Source organism: Podarcis tiliguerta (assembly GCF_965153285.1).
Source record: "Podarcis tiliguerta genome assembly, chromosome: 2".
Taxonomy (NCBI): domain Eukaryota; kingdom Metazoa; phylum Chordata; class Lepidosauria; order Squamata; family Lacertidae; genus Podarcis; species Podarcis tiliguerta.
Genome location: NC_139535.1, coordinates 101050616 through 101070176, shown reverse-complemented (window position 1 = coordinate 101070176; position 19561 = coordinate 101050616). Strand labels below are relative to the sequence as shown.

The following is a 19561-nucleotide window of genomic DNA, read 5'->3' as shown; positions in this document are numbered from 1 at the left end:
TTTTACAATTTCACATACTCATTTTACATCCTTAAAACATCAATGACTTCTCTTCTTTCCATGGTTCATTTTACATGTCTTAAATCCCTGCATATTTTACAAAAACTGCCCCAATCAGTTTCCCATTATAGAGATTATTTATTCACTCCCGTTAAATCAGGGACAAAACAATTGAGGTTCTCCATTCTCCCTTACCATGCAAGACCACTAACGTAGCACTGACATTGCTCAGATCAGTACTCTGTTCACTTTCTATTACAACTGATAGGATGGGTTTCCTCACATTCCTCCTCTTTTTCTTCTGTCGCTTTGTTCTTCTGCTGATGCCGTTGCCAGACGATAGACTTTGAGGGCTTCAAGCTCTTCCTGAAAACCTACTTGGAAGCAGAGGAGATCTCAGATGAACTTTGCAGCCATCTCTTCATGTCTTTCCAGACTACGGCAGGACAGGCCACAGGAGAGCCAGGAGTGCAACCAAGTAAGGAGACTTCCAGCAGAAAGGCTGCTATATTGTCTTGCTTTTATTCAGGGGGTGCGTGGGATCTGCACATCCTCTGGTGGTGGTGAAAAGATGCTTAAAAAGTAGGGACAGATGCTCTGCTGAGCATCTTTTTTGGGTGGAGGTTTGACTTAGCATCTGATTTATTTATATCCTGTCTTTTAGGACAAATGTCCTCTCAAGGTGGCATACACAAATCATAACACTTACTTGAAAACTGTTTTGTTTTTTTTAAATATTAAACTCCTTAGAGTGAGCCCCAAAAGAACAATAAACAGAGATATACAGCAGGTGATGACAACGAATGAAATGTAGCCTGAAATAAAAATGTCTTGAGAGTTGTTTTTTAATACAGTACATAAATGTGAATGCAGTGCAATATCTAGCAGCCCCTAGGGTGGAGAATTATTGACAGATCTCTTGCCCCTAAAGCCTTTCCTCTCTCTCCATCCCCCCTCCTTGCTTTGCAGCCAGTGGCTTTGTTTGCGTCAATGATGTCTCTTGTTACTTCTCTCTGCTGGAAGGTGGAAGGCCAGAAGACAAGCTGGAATGTGAGTAACTGAGAAAGGATCAAGAGAAGGATGAGGCAGCTGAGGACCCCAGTTCTTAGCCTCAGATATTGGGGTGGGTGGGTTTGGGGTAAACAAACACTGGTGAAAATCTGTCCCTGGCAGTTCTTGAGGGGGGGAAAGGCTTGGTGAAGGGTTGGGAGGAAATGGGGTCTTTATGGAAGGTGTCTGAACCAGAAGGGAGATGGCAGAGAGTTTTTTCCTTTGATCTTGAAGCTTCTAGTTCTGATCTTATTTCTCCTCCCACAGTCACCTTCAAGCTCTATGACAAAGATGGGAATGGCCTGCTCGACAGCTCAGTGAGTAGCATGAGATCTTCAGGAGCTAACTTTGGGCCTGTTGGCATTGGATATCCTCTCCCCATTTATTTCCTCTTTTCCCCCATTCAGGCATTACAGGCTACACACCCAGCCACACGCATCTCCACCCACAAAAATTTGTGCTTTTTGTAGCTGGGATGACCCAAGCTATTTCAGTGGCACCCTGACATGAGCCCCAACTGACTTCTACAGGGAAGTTCTCTCGCACAAGCTTTGTTTTAGTGAAGCTTGCTCAGGAGAACATCCTGGTACATTGTTCCCTGTTGTTCTGTCTCTCACACTCCTGCCTTTGATGGTGCCCAAAATATGTTGCCTTCCTTCCCTCATTTGTGGGAGCTCATTTCCCCCTTATAGCTTATCTCTGGTTTGCACTTATGTGGACTTTTCCCACCACGCTCCCAGGAGGTCTGTATCTTGTTGCCTTGGCACAGAAACATTGCTGTTTGTTTTCCAGCATTCCACCTTTTCTGCTTTCTGTGGGAGACCTCCACATTACCACCAAGTTTGCAGCCTAGAGGGGCCCCATCCTGGCTATGATTCCAGCCCTTCTGGGCTTCTGCTATTTCATGGATGCCATATTTGGAAGAGGAAATTTGGGAGCAAAAGGGAGCAAATCTTTTTTCATATTTTCTTTGAAGTGCAGTGTGGTGGATGTGCCCTCCTGGCCCAATCCAACTAATGTCAGAGACCAGAGCCACACCATATGCACTTTTATGATTTGCTGTACAAGGTTGCCACTTTTTTTCCTGGCAGGACTCCTATGCCTTTAACAGCTGCATGATAGGAAGAAAATCAGCAAGTCAAGTTTGCTGCATCTCCTACTAGAACAAAGATAGCCATCCTATTTTGAGCAAGCTGAGATACGATGCTATCTTTGGCTTCTCCCAATCTGTGATACCTCTTATCAACTGGTGTTTCTTGACTCCTGACTTTATTTCTCTAAATGCGCCCCAGTTTCTAACGTGCCTGGCCTTTTTTTATGTAAGCACCTTCCTTCACCTTTAATGCAGGCCTTAAACTATGTTCTTATGTAGGAGGTGGACCGCATAATCACACAGATGATGCGTGTGGCTGAATATCTGGACTGGGACGTCACTGAGCTTAAGCCAGTAAGTGCAGAATACCCATACCTGATTTTCACTAGGCATATTTCTCTTCCATCACACACAACCCACACATACTCACCTATGCTGGGAAGTGCTGGCTCTTGCAGTGTTTCCCAAACATGGGTCTCCAGCAATTTTTTTGGACTATAATTCCCACCATCCCTGACCACTGGTCTTGCTAGCTGGGGATGATGGGAGTTGTAGTCCAAAAACAACTGGAGACCCAGGTTTGGGAAACACTGTGAATTTTGCTGTCTCTTAGAATCTAAGGTTAATGGAGCACACAAGGAAGTTGGATAAGGTGTTGTCTTCAGCACAACACCAGCAAGGGGATGGAGCTCAGGCTGTGCAGTTATGGAGTAGTGTATTTAGTTGGAAGAGAAGACTCTGACAGTTAAATGAGCCAGGGCAGGCTAATGGGGTTCATATATAAAATCTAGATGGGAGTGTCCTCATAGAGTGACCTCTCCTTTCTGCTGGCTGGTTGTTGCTTTTTTGCAGGGGACAGTGTGGTGAAGAATACAAGCTCTTGTTTCCCCGCCCCCCTTCTCTCCAAATAATCTTTGCAGTTACAAAGCTTTTGGGGTTTAAGAAAGGAGGATGGATGCTGGGGGTGGATGTAAATTGCCATATGCTGCAAATAACATTGGATTCTTGGATGCACATTTTGGGAAGAATTGCTTTGTCTGCTAGATGTGCCTCATAAAAAATGAGCTGGGGACCAAGGCGTGGTGCGCATGTCGACCCTCCCATGCCCTCTTCTTCTCCCATCTCTAATCGGCACAGATCCTGCAGGAGATGATGCGAGAGATTGACTACGACGGCAGTGGCACAGTGTCTCTATCCGAGTGGCTCCGTGGCGGCGCCACCACCGTCCCCCTCCTGGTGCTACTTGGACTGGAGGCTGTAAGTGCACAGAGGGGCAAGGGAGAAGGATGGGGAAGGGAGATGGGGGCTGAGATAATAAGACAGGCAGACACACCTCTGCCCATCTGAGCCAGACTAAGGTGCTGTGGTCTGGGACAGGGGGGCATTCTGTGATCTCCTGTACAGGAAGCAGGAATGGTTTCTAACCACATGTTAATATTACCTGGGGCTTCTTTGGAAACGAGCTTCAAGCTGCCTCCCTGTTTGATGGATAAGCCACAAGCTGGCTTTATTAAAACTGGAGCAAAAGCAAAACTGCTTTTCCACTGTGTGGATTTGAAGTGGTTGCTGCACTGTTGGATTCCAACTCCCATCAGCCTCCAGCTAGCATGGCCAGTGTTTAAGGGGGGATCAGAGTTGCAGTCCAGCAACCCCTGACACACCACAGAATAGCCACCCCTGCTCCATGTGGTGCTTTTCTCCATCATGGGGGCTTCTTGGAGGAGAGTCCTCCCTTCCTAAAATATTGATTAAAAATGGATATTTTTACTCTTGTATTAGTTCATTCCAAGGGGCCAAAGTTATAGGTCCATACATGCACATTTTGAAGGTCATATTATCCCTCCCACCCCAAAAATATGCCAACCTTTGTCCAAAATTCTGACCCGCCTAGAACCCATTCCCTCCCACACCTCCCGTGAGCCCTGACATCTCTCTTCCCTTCCCATTCACAAAACAATCACACGCAACAACAAAAACCAACTTCTGCCCTCACTGCCTACTTTCCTTCGTTGCTGCAGACCATGAAGGATGATGGGCAGCACCTCTGGCGCCTGAAGCACTTCAACCGGCCCGTTTACTGCAACGTGTGTGAGACGCTTCTGCTGGGGCTGCGCAAGCAGGGGCTGCGCTGCACTTGTGAGTGGCTCCCTTTGTCTTTGGGGTGAAGGTGGTCATCTCCTCCTTTCATCCAGTATGGGCTTCTCTAGTTTGTGCCCACCCCTGCTGTGGAATGAGTGCCCTGCGAATGTTGCGTTTGTGAACAGGGGGACCTGGGGGTGGAGAACAGGAGGAGGGAGAGTCCTCCAAATGCTGCCATATTTGAGGCATCTTCAGGAAGAACTAACAAAAAAATGAGCTTCCAGCAGTGTGGCCTGTACCACTGAGCAGAGGGCGGAGGGGTGTTTTAATTTTCCCTATTGGGTGAAACTGACTAGATCAGAAATTTCTTGTGGCCTCTGGAGACGCAACAGGATTGCCCTTGAAAGCCATGCGCACCAGCACCTTTGCTCTGGAAGCCCCTGCAATTCCGTTCTTCTCCCAACATCTTTGCAGGCACTTCCTCTCCTATTAAAACAACAGCAGCAGCAATCCAACAACTTTTCTAGAAGCTTGCCTTTTAAAATAAAATAAAGCTGGGATTTCCATGAGCTGCCCAATAGTTGCTTGCTGCTTTTAAAAATCTGCAAGCTCCTTTAAAGCATGGTTTGCAATGTGGCATGTACATGGGGTGAGGGGGTTTACTATTAAATGAGCGTTTCTCATAACTAATTTTGTCACAAACATTATGCAGCAGGGGCGAATAATGCATTGCCCTTGGAGAGATTTGCATGATGCCCAGGCATGGAGCGCTGCAGTTTCGGTAGTCATTAAACGCGACATCCGTTCAACAATTGGTTGTGCTCTGTGTGAAACAAAAACTTATTGGATCCCTTAGCCTCTCATGCTCTCCTCTTGGAGAGGTGTTCTCGGTGGCTCTGTGCTTGCAGGATGCTGATCGAAGGGTCAGGAAGCAGGGAGAGTGGAAGGAAATGAGAGGCCTGAATCTGGGCGGCATTAGCTGGTGATGGGGTGGGGATTTCATGGGGCAGTCTGTAACTGGCGTTGCATATTCAGTCCCTAGTTGCTCGCATGTCAACAAATCCATCCTTCTTCCTTTTACCCACAGTTTGCAAGTACACAGTGCATGAGCGCTGTGCCCGCAAAGCCCCACTGAGCTGTATCAGCACCTATGCCAAGAGCCGTCGTGACACCAGTGTGAGTACAGTGGGCAAAGGAGGGGAGGGCATTGCATCCATAAAGCAGTCTTCGGCTCATCTGACTGCATTATTACCTAGGGTTTCTTTCAGTCTTCCCCTGTCTCTGCTTTCTCTCCTCCCCTGCCAGCCGTGTATTCTCAGCCTCCCTCCTTTCTGTCATGATCTCCTGTCCAAGCAAGGGAACAGATTGTCTCCTTCTATACTTCCCTCCACTGACTCTCATGCCTTCCCTTTAGGAACTCTCAGGATCCATTTTTTCTAAGGATTTGTGGGGTTCTCCCCCACTCTTCTTCTCCTGGATGTGGAATTGTCTTCTCCTGTCCCCAGACCACATCTCTAGGAATTATTTCTTCCCTTCAGATCTCTTAATTCATTCATGACCTCCACATCTCCTTGGCAGCGTCACCGCACCTCACAGTTCCAAAATCATTAGCCAAGTAAAGAGCGAATGCCCAGCTAATTATAAACACCGTAGTTCTTTGCTCCTGCCCAGTTTAATTACATCAGTCCTCTTAACCATCAGGAAATAGCATGCAAGAGCAGGGAGAGGATGTCCTGGACAAAGGACTCTAGAGCTCTGGCTCCCATTCTCCCCTTCCTGTTCCAATCTTTTTAGATCTATCTTCTCTCCAGGGAGTCAGGGCTAGAACTTGAGAGCTGTGGGTTCTGGTTCTGCTGATCTAGCCGGTGGTCCCTGTCCCTCCACTTTCATGCGCCCATCGCTCTTTCCACTTGCAGGCACAAGCCCACATCTGGGTAAGAGGCGGCTGTGACGGCAGCAAGTGCGACCGGTGTCAGAAGAAGATCAAGAGTTTTCAGAGCCTGACGGGAATGCACTGTGCCTGGTGCCATCAAAAGGCGAGTTCATACCCCCCAATTTTCCCTGACTGGAGGCATAGGTGCCATAAGTCAGGAACGGCTCTTCATTAAGGACCTGCTTCTCAGTTATCTGTCTGCTTGCATTTCAAACTCCAGCTTTCCCTTCCCTCATTTGGGAGATCATGATGCATCTCCATATTCACTGTGGAGAGCCCTCTCAGCACTCATTACTTCGTTAGTTGCGGTGCAGGGTGGTGGGAGAAGCAGCAGCAGCCGGGATGCAACCAATGGTCCCATCCCACGCGCCAGAATGGCTGTGAGAAGCGAGACTGTGTCTGATCACAGAGTGGCCCCTTCCAGGTGTTCCTGTTACCTTGTAGGAAGGAGTCCTCCATTGCAGTCCGGCTTGCCGAGCATCGGAACACGGGAAGCTGCCATGTATTGAGTCAGACCATTTGTCAGTTTTAACTCAGTGTTGCCTAAACACACTTAGGCAGTGGCTCTGCAGGGCTTTTGGCAAGGGGCATTCCCAGCCCTACCTAGAGAGGCTGTGGGGATTGAACCTGCAGGTGCTCTACAACTAAGCTAAGACTGTTCCCTGCATAAGCACAGCAAGATCTGCAAAGGGCAGCAGAGGATTGGTGGAGTAGAGGACTTGTGGGGAGGAGGAGCATTTCTCGAGGGAGCCTGTGAAAAGGTGGGAGGTGAAAGCAACAACGGAGGTGGAGGACTGTCCTGTGGCCTAATAAAGCCTGACTGGTTTATGCCTTCCTGGCATAGCATGCCATGTTATATGTATAGATATTCTGCTAAGTGATTTTTGTGTGTGTGTTATATGTAGGCAGAACTCTCATTTCATCAGTTAAAAGCGATCATCATTTTTGTCTTGCTTCATGGTTCAGAGAGCAAAATCACAAATGCTGTTCTTGAACTGGTGTTCTAGGTAAAAGGAAGAGATTGCATTCGAGGCTTTTGCATTTTGCAGGTCGGAACTCAGAATAAACTTTTGTGTGTGTGTGTGTGTGTGTGTGTGTGTGTGTGTAAAATCTCTCTCTCTAGATCCATGACGAGTGCATGTCTCTCATGCCTTCAGCTTGTGATTGCGGGGTCCTCAGAGATCATATCCTGCCACCTTCAGCAATCTACCCTGTTGTGCTGGTGAGTGGCTTATTGAAACACATGGATTATACACAAAATGTTTGCACATGTGTACACACACACCCCCACAACACCTATGCACAGAATAATAGAGTTGGAATCACAGCTGTCAAGGTGGACACAAATGACAGGAAAGAGGGTTCTCTTCTGAAGCCCATTGATGCAGCCTGCTCACTATTGTTTTTAAAAGATTTGGAGGCAGTGCGAGGGAGCAGTCACTGCCCATAATGTATGTTGTTTCTTGTGTCCTACCATAGTATCTGATCAAGCAGTTTCATAAGTTCTCATTCTGCTTCCAGCTAAAGCACTAAAGCACACCCTTAGAAATCATTGCGGCTGCAATAGATTGTGTTTATATCTGGGTGCAAGTCCTATTGTTGAGAATGCCCATTCTGCATACAGCATTTCTTCTTCAGCCCCTAAGCACTGAAGTAATTTTGGAACTATTTTTTTTAAGGTTTTTAAATATGTATATTTCTATGTATGCTTAGTATGTGAAAGGGTACCCAATCACATGGGCGGAGTACAAATAAATAACAACAACAATAATAGTAATAAGTAGTGGTAGTATTACGTAAAGGTGTGGGATTCAGAGAAAACATTAACTCTGCCCCTCTGCAATGCTCTGTGTATTTAGGATGATTTTTAAGGTTTGCCTCAGGAGTGAAATTGACTAGACCAAAAGCTGCTGTTGATATGGTCCAGTTTAAGACAAGATGGCATAATTTCAGCACTGAAGTAAAGTGCATCTCACCACATTTCTGGCACATGCATAAAATCCTCAGAATCTGCTTTTGCTCTGGAGATAGTACAGGAGAATGCACACAGGGAGCACATTAAGTAGGTGTTGAAGGAAGAGGAGGAGTAAGCTGCAGGTCTTAGAAATGTACCCATCCTCTTGGTGCTTGCTTGCTTGCTTGCTTGCTTGTTTGTGCTGAGCCTTCCTCCAGCATTTGACCCCAATGGTTTTCATCCCAGCAACAGCCTTAGAGCTGCTGTTGTGGTGCTACTTCCCCTGCTGATTCTTGCCCCTTTCTGTGTCCCAGGAGCGACAGAACAGCCAGAAGAATGGAGTCTGTGGGACCCCTTCAGAAGAGCCAGCTCAGCCCTTCACCACCCCTGAGGGACAGGCACTGCGGGTGAGCCTGGGGAAACTGGAAGGAGGGTGTTGCCAGGTCCCCACTTACTGTTGATACCCTGTTGGCGCTGAGGTCCTGTGCTAGTCTGAGCAATGCCTTCCGTATTCATGTTACTTACAAATAACCCAGGAAGTTGGCAGGAGAGGGAGGTTAGTTAATACTTAAAACACCCCTTGCCCTCGAGCTGAAGCAGATTGAAGTCCCTCTCATGCTGTTTGTGCCATGTGTGAAATTTGGTAATACCAGTGAGTACCTTGCTAGAACCTATCCACAAAATATTTGAGTACAGCAAATCCTCTCTTATTTGTCTATAATCATCATTAATCTGGGTTAGCGGAGTTTGTAACCTGAAGCGCCTGTAACCCGAGGTACCACTGTACTGAATATACGGTCCGGTCAGTGCAGGGTTTTAGGGGTTTTTTTTTAACACAGCTTAAGCTCAAACTGCTTTTGAACCATGCATGGAGGTCACCCACTCAAATCCTCAGCAGCTGCTGTTTGCTGAAGCAAAAGACTTGCTGGGTCAGAGGGCTCAATTGCATTGTAACCCTAAACTAGGTCTGACTGCTGTGGCTTTCCTCCAGGGACTCTGGGTATGATTGCTTAGTGCAGGGTGCTGCAGAATAATTGCGAACGATCCCTAGACCCTTCAGGATTATAAAACACAAAAAACAAAACCACCCCAATATATTAGGGGATAGGAAGAACAACTATGACAGTTTAAGCTGGTTTGAAATTGCCATGTGTGTACAGGCCCACGGTGAACCCAAGAGCTGTATGTATGGCTCTCCATAGACCTCTCTGGAAACCACGCTCATAGCAAAGGGAAGAGGTGGGTGGTTAGGGGTGATTTCAACTGTAAAGCTAAAGGACCCCTGACAGTTAAGTCCAGTTGTGACCTACTCTGGGGTTGCGGCACTCATCTCATTTTACTGGCCAAGGGAGCCGACGTTTGTCCGCAGATAGTTTTTCCGGGTCATGTGGCCAGCATGACTAAGCCACTTCTGGCAAAACCAGAGCATCACATGGAAACACCGTTTACCTTCCCACTGGAGCGGTACCTATTTATCTACTTGCACTGGTGTGCTTTCGAACTGCTAGGTTGGCAGGAGCTGGGACCGAGCAATGGGAGATCACCCCGTCATGGGGATTTGAACTGCTGACCTTCTGAGCGGCAAGCCCTAGGCTCAGTGGTTTAGACCACAGCGCCACCCTCATCCCATCAATTTCAGCTGTACCCAGCCACATCTACATGCCTGTTTCTCAATCCCTTCCTGTGCTGCTGAACCTACAGTGCTGTTTGCTTGTTAGCAGGAGTGGAAAAGCGAATTTGATCATTGGCCAAGCTGCTCTCCAAAAACCCTTTCCATCCGTCTTTCCGCAGATCATCCCGGTGCCTGACACTCACCCCTTGCTTGTCTTTGTCAATCCCAAGAGTGGTGGGAAGCAGGGAGAGAGGTGAGAGGGGAATGGGGTCTGAAGCATAAAGGTGGTGGGGCAGGGGAGGTTAGAATCATAGAACTGTAGAGCTGGAATGGGATTCCAAGGACCATCAAATCCAACCCCCTGCAATACAGGAATCCGCAGCCATCCCTGGGTGGACTCGAACCACCAACCTTGTGATTAAGAGCCAGATGCACTGACACATTGTACCACATCATTCTTTTTTCTAGGATGTGTGTCTTACGGTCCATATCAGTTTTGCTTTTGGGTGGTTAGATGCAGTTTATTTTTTATGAGTTTTTTGTATGAGGTTCTATAGACAATCCCAGCAGAATATACCGTATTTTTCGCTCTATAAGACGCACCTAGTTTTTGGAGGAGGAAAACAAGAAAAAAAATATTCTGAATCTCAGAAGCCAGAACAGCAAGAGGGATCACTGCGCAGTGAAAGCAGTGATCTCTCTTGCTGTTCTGGTTTCTGGGATAGCTGTGCAGTCTGCATTTGCTCCATAAGACGCACACACATTTCCCCTTACTTTTTAGGAGGGAAAAAGTGAGTCTTATAGAGCAAAAAATATGGTATCTCTTACAACATGGAAACTCCCCCACCCACTTCTAATTGCCAGAAAAACTCTGGGTAATCACTTATACAATTCGCATTTTGCAAGGCTGCCAGGAGCTTCTTAAAATTGCTTGGGGCTCCAGATCTGGTCAGTGGGACACTAGCTGACCATCCCTTAATCTACGAGACCCCATCATTTGCAAACATGTCCCACAAACTTGATTTCTCCCGCAAAGCATATTATGAACTTGACCAAGGTGGTTTCTGAATGGCTGTCTTTCCTCCCATCTTATTGGCAGGGTACTGCGGAAATTTCAGTACCTCCTCAATCCACGGCAGGTCTACAATTTATTGAAGGGGGGGCCCGGACCTGGGTGAGTTGCTGTGACCTTCAGTGCATGTCAATTGTGTCTTCCTGTTGTGACAGTAGATGCCCATGTTTCACATCTCTTGAAGGATAAAGCAGGTTGCTGGTGGGAAATGGTGTGTGTGTGTGTGTGTGTGTGTGTGTGTGTGTGTGTGTGAGTGAACGAGCACAGCTGGAGGAATTTTGTGCTCTGTCTATAGGTGGCTTGTGATCAGGACTGAGAGGCAGCTATGGAACCTGTGGCTAAAACTTAATTGTATGCACCTTTTTTGTTCCAGGCTGAACTTCTTCCGGGATGTGCCAGATTTCCGTATCCTGGTTTGCGGTGGTGACGGCACAGTCGGATGGATCTTGGATGCCATTGGTAGGTCTTTGAGACACTTTAAAGGTTTTCCTTTTCCACAGTCTGGTATGGATAAAGAGCCAATCCAAAACCTCCGTTTTTGTGTCAACACAATAACTGCTAGTTGCTTTAAAAGGGCCAATGATGTACCCATCATCCTAACACCTGGGGTTGTCTGCTAGCGTCGCTAATGTTGCCACTCCATGTTATAAAGAAAAGATCGGTTTTCATTCTCTTTTTAGACAAAGCCAACCTACCAAGTCGGCCTCCTGTGGCTGTGTTGCCCCTGGGAACTGGCAATGATCTGGCCCGCTGCCTTCGCTGGGGAGGAGGTGAGTAACACCAGTTGGTCTCCATCGCATGCTGCTAATCACCTGGAATCAGACCAGGTGACCCACTAGAGACTATACTGTTTCCTTGTCCCAGCTAAGACCATTTAGCCATGTAGGTTTCTCCCACAGCCCTGAATTTGACCAGTGGGTCCATTAATAACAGCAAGGAAGGTGCCCTGATGTCAGGCAGGTTAGCTGAACAAGTGAGTGTACAGAGTCCCCTGATATTTCTCCTGGGGTTTTAGACCCTGGGTATGAATCTTGTGCTGTCCAATTTCTCTTACGTTCCCTTTCTTTCTTTCTTTCTTTCTTTCTCCCTCTCCCCCTCCCCCTCTCTCTTTGTCTCTTTCAAAAGCAAAACCTCCGCCTCTGCAGTTTTGTGTTGAAAACATTCAGTACATAGCTGATATAGCAATAACTCATAAACAGTAATGTGATAGCGTATAGTTCTTCCCCTGGGGCTAGGACAACCTGGGTTCAGATTCCTGCCCAGCCACAAAGTCATTTGCGTTGTCTACCTCACATGGTTGTTGTGAGGATCACCCCATGTACCTTACCCTGAACTCCAGCATATGACTGGAAAGCTAAGCACAGCAGCATGTATAAAATAAAGCTGCATTTTATAAAAAGCCTCTGACAGATCTTGGCTCCATAACAAAAGTGCTTTCTGTTGTGGCTTAATCTTTCCCTTAAATAGTAGCAACCCAAACATTCTAGCATGGGAATTAGTCCTAGTACTGGAGAAAGGAAAGCACTGGAAAAGCAGCTTGAGGTTGCCTGGTTTCGTGCTCCTCTCCTCTTGATTTGATTACTAGACTAAGACTGTCTGGCCAAGGTGGGGGAGTGGAGCTTATTACCAGAGTTCACACTTACAACATTTTAAAAATCACAAGCCTACTCCCTTCCCTCCTCAGTCTCTAATGCATAAATTTCTGCCCAGGTTATGACGGCGAGAACCTAGTGAAGATCCTTAAAGACATTGAGGCAAGCAGCATCCTGCAGATGGATCGCTGGTCAGTCCAGGTGACGCCCGACAACCCTGATGAGAAAGGGGACCCCGTCCCCTACGAGATCATCAACAACTATTTCTCCATTGGGGTAGTAAGTATGAAAGGGGCAAGTGAAAATACCAAGGAGCGGCACTGAAGGACAGCCCTCCTCTTCAAGCCTGTGGAGGGTGCATATTCTCTCTCTACTACGGGAGGTTTTGCGGTCCTCTGAGCTGTTGCTATACTGGTGCCACTGAAGTCAGTGGCAGGAGACTGTAGAGAAGGGGGCAGGAGGTTTCAAGCAAGAGATAGCAGAAAGTTGAGAAGGACTGGAAGCAGGGGATGGAGAGGGGACTCTGGGGAGCTGAGAGGTGGCAGCCGGTGGGAGGGTCCTTTGGAAGAAGCTGTGTGGGACATCTCCTCCCATCACATTGTTCCCTCTCCACCTCCATGACACCCCCTCTTATTTCTGACTCTGTCTTTCTCACCCACCCTTTCTCCAGGATGCCTCCATTGCCCACCGATTCCATGTCATGAGGGAGAAATACCCGGAGAAATTTAACAGCAGGTTAGCGCAGTACGGTTGGGGAGCACCTTACCTTGGGCGCTGTATCTACCCAGAATCCTCTGCTCCAGAATCATGGCTGTCTTCCCCTGTGTAGCCAGTCCGATCTGGCACTTGAGTCTCCTTATTCATGCATAGGAACCTCTGCCTGTGGGGAGGAAGGGGCTTTTTGGTCCCTGGTCTCCTTGGCACACTGTCGGTGCTTTTCCGTCTCTCCCTGGGAAGCATCTGTGGGTGGTATGGGGCTGCCATGGGGCCGAGAAAGCAGTTGGTTCTAAGGAGAAGGTGGTTTGGGCCATGGAGTAGTTGGGTAGTAAAAGAGGATGCTCTTCAGAGGGGGCAGTCTAGGCTGGCAACATTGGTGGCCTTTGGTAACATGGTGCCCTGAGCAAGGCCAAAATTTGGCAGCCCCAAATGGATCTTCTCAGTTACGGATCTTCTCAGTTTTGCTCCCATGCGGTGGAACCGCCTACACCGCCCTAAATCTGATGCTGCTGGCAAGTCCTGCAGGTGGATGTGTTTGGCTGAGGCCTTCCTGGGAGAAACTGAACCCAGCCACATGCTTTTCGTTTCTTTGTTTCGCACCCCCTTTTCCCCTGAACCAGGATGAAGAACAAGCTCTGGTATTTTGAGTTTGCTACATCGGAGACCATCTTTGCCACATGCAAAAAGCTCAAGGAGTGCCTGTCTGTCGAGGTGAGGGTCCCCCTTGTGGCGCTCAAGTCGAACAGCTGTGCTGCAACTGTGAAAGATGAGGCTTGCCTTTTCTGTCCTTTGCAATGATCTCTGCTGCAGATTACTGGTGAATCAGAGCAAACGTCAGTCCGCAAAAAAACAACGATCGACGTTTGTTATGATTCGGCAGTAAGCCACAAGTTTTCCCAGGTAAACCTCTCAGACTTGTGTCTAGAAATCATGGAACAAAGGGGAGTGTGGATGAACCCTAAGGTTAAGTCAGACTCCAAGAGATACTTGGTATTCTTGTGAACACCAGGACTTAGGAACAACCTTGTCTCTGAGCATGGGTGCACTCGTCATTGAGTTGCCAGAAGCAGCTTGGGACCTGCTACACATTTGACATTAGGACTTCTGCATTGGACGAGGGGGACTGCCAATCAGGCTTGAGCTGCAGCACTTTTCATTTTAAAAATAAGCACCACCACTTCTCCCTCTGTCACCTTTCCATGGGCCTTTCAAGAATTCGTCTTGATTTGCTCACTTAGAGGTTATGCACTGCTTACCGAGCATTTGTTCTGATTTGTTTGATTGGTCATGATCCCACACTTTTTGGTGCATTTGCCAGCCATGTTTTGGTGTATTTTCTAATAACAAAAAGTCCTTTTTAAAAAAAGAAAGGCGTTTTGCTGCACCAGATCACTTTAATTCCTTTTCATTGTGCAAACCTCAATTTATGATATGTGACTGAATTTTCTCTATTGAATTCATTTTATTTTATAGGGGTTGTGTCATATGATTTATGATTCATGTTTTCAGTTTTTTTCAGTTGGTTTTACCAACTGCTTTGATATTTCTATGATATTTTTATAAAAAATAAAATGAAGAATAGATATAAATAAATATATTTATAAATACCTATACAAGTTTCTCTAGGTGATAAATTAGTTATTGGATTATGATATTTATAATATTGGTATTTGTAGCTGTGTCCCCCCCCCTCTCTCTCTCTCACACACACATATATATATGAGAAATTATATGAATGTATATGCATTTGTTATGATTTTGCAGTTGCTGCATCCTTTGCATCAAATAATAAAGAACACACACACACACTAGATCTATATCTATATCTATTTCTATGAGTGATGCTAACTCTCCCCCCCCCCCATTCCTTTCCCCACCCCAAGTGCTGTGGGCAGCCTATTGACCTCAGCGGAGCACTTTCTGGAGTAGCAGTCCTCAACATTCCCAGCATGCACGGTGGCTCCAACCTCTGGGGTGAGACCAAAAGACCTTTGGGGGAGGCGGCGGCACGAAGCACAGCAGGGGGTGCCGCACAGCCCCAGGTCATCAGTGATGCTGAAACTCTGAAGAACTGTGTACAAGGTGAGCTGAGGAAGAAGGGCAGCAGCTGGGCTCAGGTGGGTTGGGCTACTTTAGGCAGCAGCGGATGTGGAAAGTGAGAGCAGATGTGAATTGTTGTGACCGTGAACGAGGAATGGAGTGATGCTCCACAGGTGGCAGGCAGGCTTGTAATATTGTGGACACTCCTGAGAACATTGCACAGGGAGGGTTTGGCTAGGGAAAGCAGTTGTAAGTCCAGCTCCGAGGGCCTTCTGGCGGGCCCCCCCCCCCCCCCCGGAAGAAGCGAAGTTACAGGGAACCAGGCAGAAGGCCTTCTTGGTAGTGGCACCCACCCTGTGGAATGCCCTCCCACCAGATGTCAAGGAAGCAAAGAAACACACAACTTTTAAAAGACAACTGAAGGCTGCCCTGTTTCGGGAAGTAGTAGTAGTAGTAGAAGTAATAATAATAAATTTATTATTTATGCCCTGCCCATCTGGCCGGGCCTCCCCAGCCACCCTGGGCAGCTCCCAACAGAATAGTAAAAACACAATAAATCATCAAACATTAAAAAACTTCCTTAAACTGGGTTGCCTTCAGATGTCTTCTAAAAGTCAGGTAGTTGTTTATTTCCTTGACATCCACAGAGTGGGTGCCACTACCAAGAAGGCCCTCTGCCTGGTTCCTTGTAACTTCACTTCTTGCAGGGAGGGAACCACCAGAAGGTCCTCGGAGCTGGACCTCAGTGTCTGGGCTGAATGATGGGGATGGAGACCCTCCTTCAGGTATACTGGACCGAGGCCATTTGGGGCTTTAAAGATCAGCACCAACACTTTGAATTGTGCTTGGAAACGTACTGGGAGTCAATGTAGGTCTTTCAGGACTGGTGTTATGTGGTCTCGGTGGCCACTCCATATTTAATGTTTGATGTCTTAGCTTTTTATATGCGCTGGAAGCTGCCCAAAGTGGCTGGGTGAAACCCAGCCAGAAGGGCGGGGTATAAATAATAAAGTTGTTGTTGTTGTTGTCATAAGTAGATATGGGCAAAACTTCCACTATTCTCCTCTTCTCCTCCTCCCCCTTGCTATTTCTCACCTAGACCTAAGTGACCGGCGGATGGAGGTGGTGGGCCTGGAAGGCGTCTTAGAGATGGGGCAGATTTACACGGGACTAAAGAGCGCTGGCAAACGCCTGGCCAAGTGCTCCGAGATCACACTGCGGTGAGTTAGGCGGTTGGTCTGCAACGGGGCTTCTCCTCCTCCTCTTGCAGTTGCCATTGTGACCCTCACATGTCCTAAGGGAAAGAAAGATGCCAGGTTGCTGGGCAACTTCCTTCCGCCCTTACCAAAGGGTACCAGATACATGGTCATTGGCAGAGTGAGCGATAACGAGCAAAAGGGGTGTCCACGGCTTAATTAGTGCCAGGATTCAGCCCAAGGACTTGGCTCCGGAGCATGTGAAGTAACGATGGTGGCCCTTTTGTGCGCAGAATGAAATTCTATCAGCAATTATTTAAGCCCTTCACTCGAGATGCATTCCTAGGCTGAGCCTGCAGCACTATACAAGCAACTCCTGCTTTAGGTGCGACCAAGCACAGGTGAACAGCGCTGAACCTGGATGTCATAAAGACATCACTAAAAGGGCAGAATGGGGACGAGGCAGAGCCCTTGGTTTTTCCAGCGGGTCTCTGATTTCATGCAAGCGCACCGTGACCTAGAACTCAACCCCCACGTGAATGGCAGGTTGCCTGTAGTGTTTCATAGGGTATGGTATAGTGTGAGGGTGATCTTAGGCAAACCACTGTCTCTCAACCTCAGCCCCACATCTGCAATATGGTCATAATAGTACTGGACCACCTTACAGGGCTGTGATAACGATTACTTCAATAATGCATGTGAAGGGCTTTGAACGGAAATGAACTGTTTTATTCCTTCTTATTCCTGACGCCCGGGCCGAGTGTTGTTGCTTATGCTGCCAAAATGGCATCACACACACACACACACACACACTGGAGGGAGAGAGCTGTTAAGATTTGCAGAAGTATGCAAAATATTTAGGGGGGAAACCTGAGCATGCTTGGTGGGAGAAATCATAAAACTGAGAGGGTGGCGGAATAGAGTGGAGTGAATTTTGAAAGAGGGCATCACTGATTGATTAAATCAGTGAACAGGAACACTGGGCAGCTCAGTTGGTTAGAGCATGGTGCCCATAATGCCAAGGTTGCTGGTTCGATTCCTGTATGGGACAGCTGCATATTCCTGCATTGCTGGGGGTTGGACTGGATGATCCTCAGGGGTCCCTTCCAACTCGAGTTTATAACAGGACAGGACTGCCTACTGCAACATATTGTTGCAAAGCCCACTTGTAAATTCTTAGTAGTATAGGCTGGCTGAAGCAGAAAATCCATTAAGAGAAGCAGCCACTCGCCTGCAGAAGTCTGTGTCTCATGTTTCCATGTTAGCATCTGCTCACCATTCCCTCTCTGTGTGCTTTTGCAGAACCTTCAAGCATCTCCCCATGCAGATTGATGGAGAGCCCTGGATGCAAGCCCCATGCACGGTAAGCACCTAGTACAGGGCTGGGGAACTGGATTCCCCACCCCCATGGACCACATTTGTCCAGTGGAAGAGGCTGTTCACCTGTCAGTCACCTGATGCAAGCATGATGTTAGGAGAAGCATTTCCCTTTGCCGTCTGATTGAAGTCAAGCTGCGCTGCTAAGATGGATGCCTCTAGCCAGTCCCACTGGGGGTTACAGTCAGCACAGATCAGCTCATTGGCTCTGATTGCAACCCTTGCTTTTGGCAGGGATCAGCTGCACTCAGGAGTTCCAATCGCAATGGCACCAAATTTTACAAGCCCCACTCACCAAGGACTATTTGCGAGCACCCTTTAAGGCTACCAATCGTTCCTTTACCTGCCCATGCCTGACATCACAGGTGGGCATGCTTTGGGGGAAACAGCTTTGTGGGTCGAATCAGGACCCCTTTCTGAAGCTGCCCAGTCAGGAAGCTGCTTCTCACCTCACCGATGCAGATCGCGCCAGCGTAAGGCAAATCCCAAAGCTGCTGTACATTAGTTCCTGAGATGCGGAGCCTGTTGGGTTATGGGACCTGAGATGCTCTGTACTTCTTTCACTGATATGGATGCTATGTTTTGCTGAGTCGAAAAAGGGACGCAGCCATTGCTTTGCTCTACCATTGCAGGGGCACTATGGCATGTTAATAGAGTCCTTCTTAAGTGTTGCCACACCCTGTTTTCCTGTGTTTCCAGATCAAAATAATCCACAAGAACCAAGCCCCAATGCTCATCGCTCCACCTCCCCGATCCTCCAGCTTTTTCGGCTTAAAGAAGGGACCACAGGAGCCCTAAAAGAAAAAGCCCTTCTGGGTCTATCAGAAACCACGGTGATGCAGCTGGAGGCCTGTTGTCGGGATGCCCAATGCTCTTGCACCATGGGGGGAAGTCCTGCTCTCTATCACCACTACCAAACACAAACAATTGAATAAGGTTTCTTGCTGCCTGGTACGTGGCAAAGCGGGTGGGCAGCTGCAGCCACAGCGCCTTTGCTTCTGCCACACAGATCGACGTTGCCAATTCCCTGGACCGGGGTGGGAGAGCCATTGCAATACCCCTGCCATCGGGTGTCGTCCCTTGTGGGCTGCCTGCCTGTGCCGGTGCCCTTACCCCAAATTGTGTGGGTGCCAAATCCTCCTTCACTGACCACTCAAAAGGCCCTGTAAATTGTCTGCTCTTGCCCTTCCGGTTCTGTTCCTTGTAGGTTGTTACCCCTTGCACTCGAGGCTACTACTGAAAGACTGTGGCGGCACTGGCTCGCCTTTCCCGCTCCTCCCCTCCGTCCCCCTTTTATTTATTGCAACTCCATTCCAAGTCCTCCACTTAGCGTTCTCAGAAGTGCCTCAGTGTAGTAATAAAGAGTTGGGCTTGGATGGTGGTGGTTGTCCTGTTGTTGTAGCTGGTTTCTTTGGTTACGGGCAGACATGAAAGCCTGGGACATCGTGGAGCCACCGAATTTAAAATGGTTCTGTGTTGGCTATTTCCCAAAAGATGAGATGTGCCGTGGCTTACTTTTGAGGTTTGGGAAAGTGGGGGTGTGGAGTATGTGTGTTTGCGCACATGTGAAAGTACCCGAAAGCGATGTTACTGCTTCTGTGGTACCAGCCCGGATCATGCAATGGTAGCTTTTAAAAACCTGTTGGGAAGAAAGGACGGAAAACTGGGCTCTGTTAGGAATGTGGCTCTTAGAAGACCTGCTGCTCCTTCTCTCTCGCTTGTTAGGAAGACCTGCTGCTCCTCCTCTGTCTCCTAAGAGTCAGTGGAGTGGTGAAATTAACTAGATGGCATTTGCTAGCACTTCTCGAACACACTAGCCTGTTGTTGGGTTTTTCTTTTTCTTTGT

The 19561-nt window shown here is 47.8% G+C and overlaps 1 protein-coding gene across 5 annotated transcripts in view; it reads left to right on the top strand.

Moving 5' to 3' along the window:
• DGKA (diacylglycerol kinase alpha) overlaps positions 1-19091 on the top strand; it is a 75957-nt gene extending 56866 nt beyond the window's left edge. For all 5 annotated transcript variants that reach the window (XM_083427452.1, XM_083427454.1, XM_083427453.1 and 2 more), the window contains 21 exons: positions 337-478; positions 970-1050; positions 1318-1367; positions 2423-2497; positions 3281-3400; positions 4162-4279; positions 5310-5398; positions 6139-6258; positions 7279-7377; positions 8424-8516; positions 9901-9974; positions 10821-10895; positions 11167-11252; positions 11474-11563; positions 12504-12664; positions 13056-13120; positions 13723-13813; positions 14986-15184; positions 16242-16362; positions 17641-17701; positions 18415-19091. In XM_083427452.1, the coding sequence (XP_083283578.1) occupies positions 337-478; positions 970-1050; positions 1318-1367; positions 2423-2497; positions 3281-3400; positions 4162-4279; positions 5310-5398; positions 6139-6258; positions 7279-7377; positions 8424-8516; positions 9901-9974; positions 10821-10895; positions 11167-11252; positions 11474-11563; positions 12504-12664; positions 13056-13120; positions 13723-13813; positions 14986-15184; positions 16242-16362; positions 17641-17701; positions 18415-18513 (2109 nt within the window). In that variant the 3' untranslated portion in view covers positions 18514-19091. The remainder of the gene's footprint in view (positions 1-336; positions 479-969; positions 1051-1317; positions 1368-2422; positions 2498-3280; positions 3401-4161; positions 4280-5309; positions 5399-6138; positions 6259-7278; positions 7378-8423; positions 8517-9900; positions 9975-10820; positions 10896-11166; positions 11253-11473; positions 11564-12503; positions 12665-13055; positions 13121-13722; positions 13814-14985; positions 15185-16241; positions 16363-17640; positions 17702-18414) is intronic.
• The last annotated feature ends 470 nt before the right edge of the window (positions 19092-19561 follow it).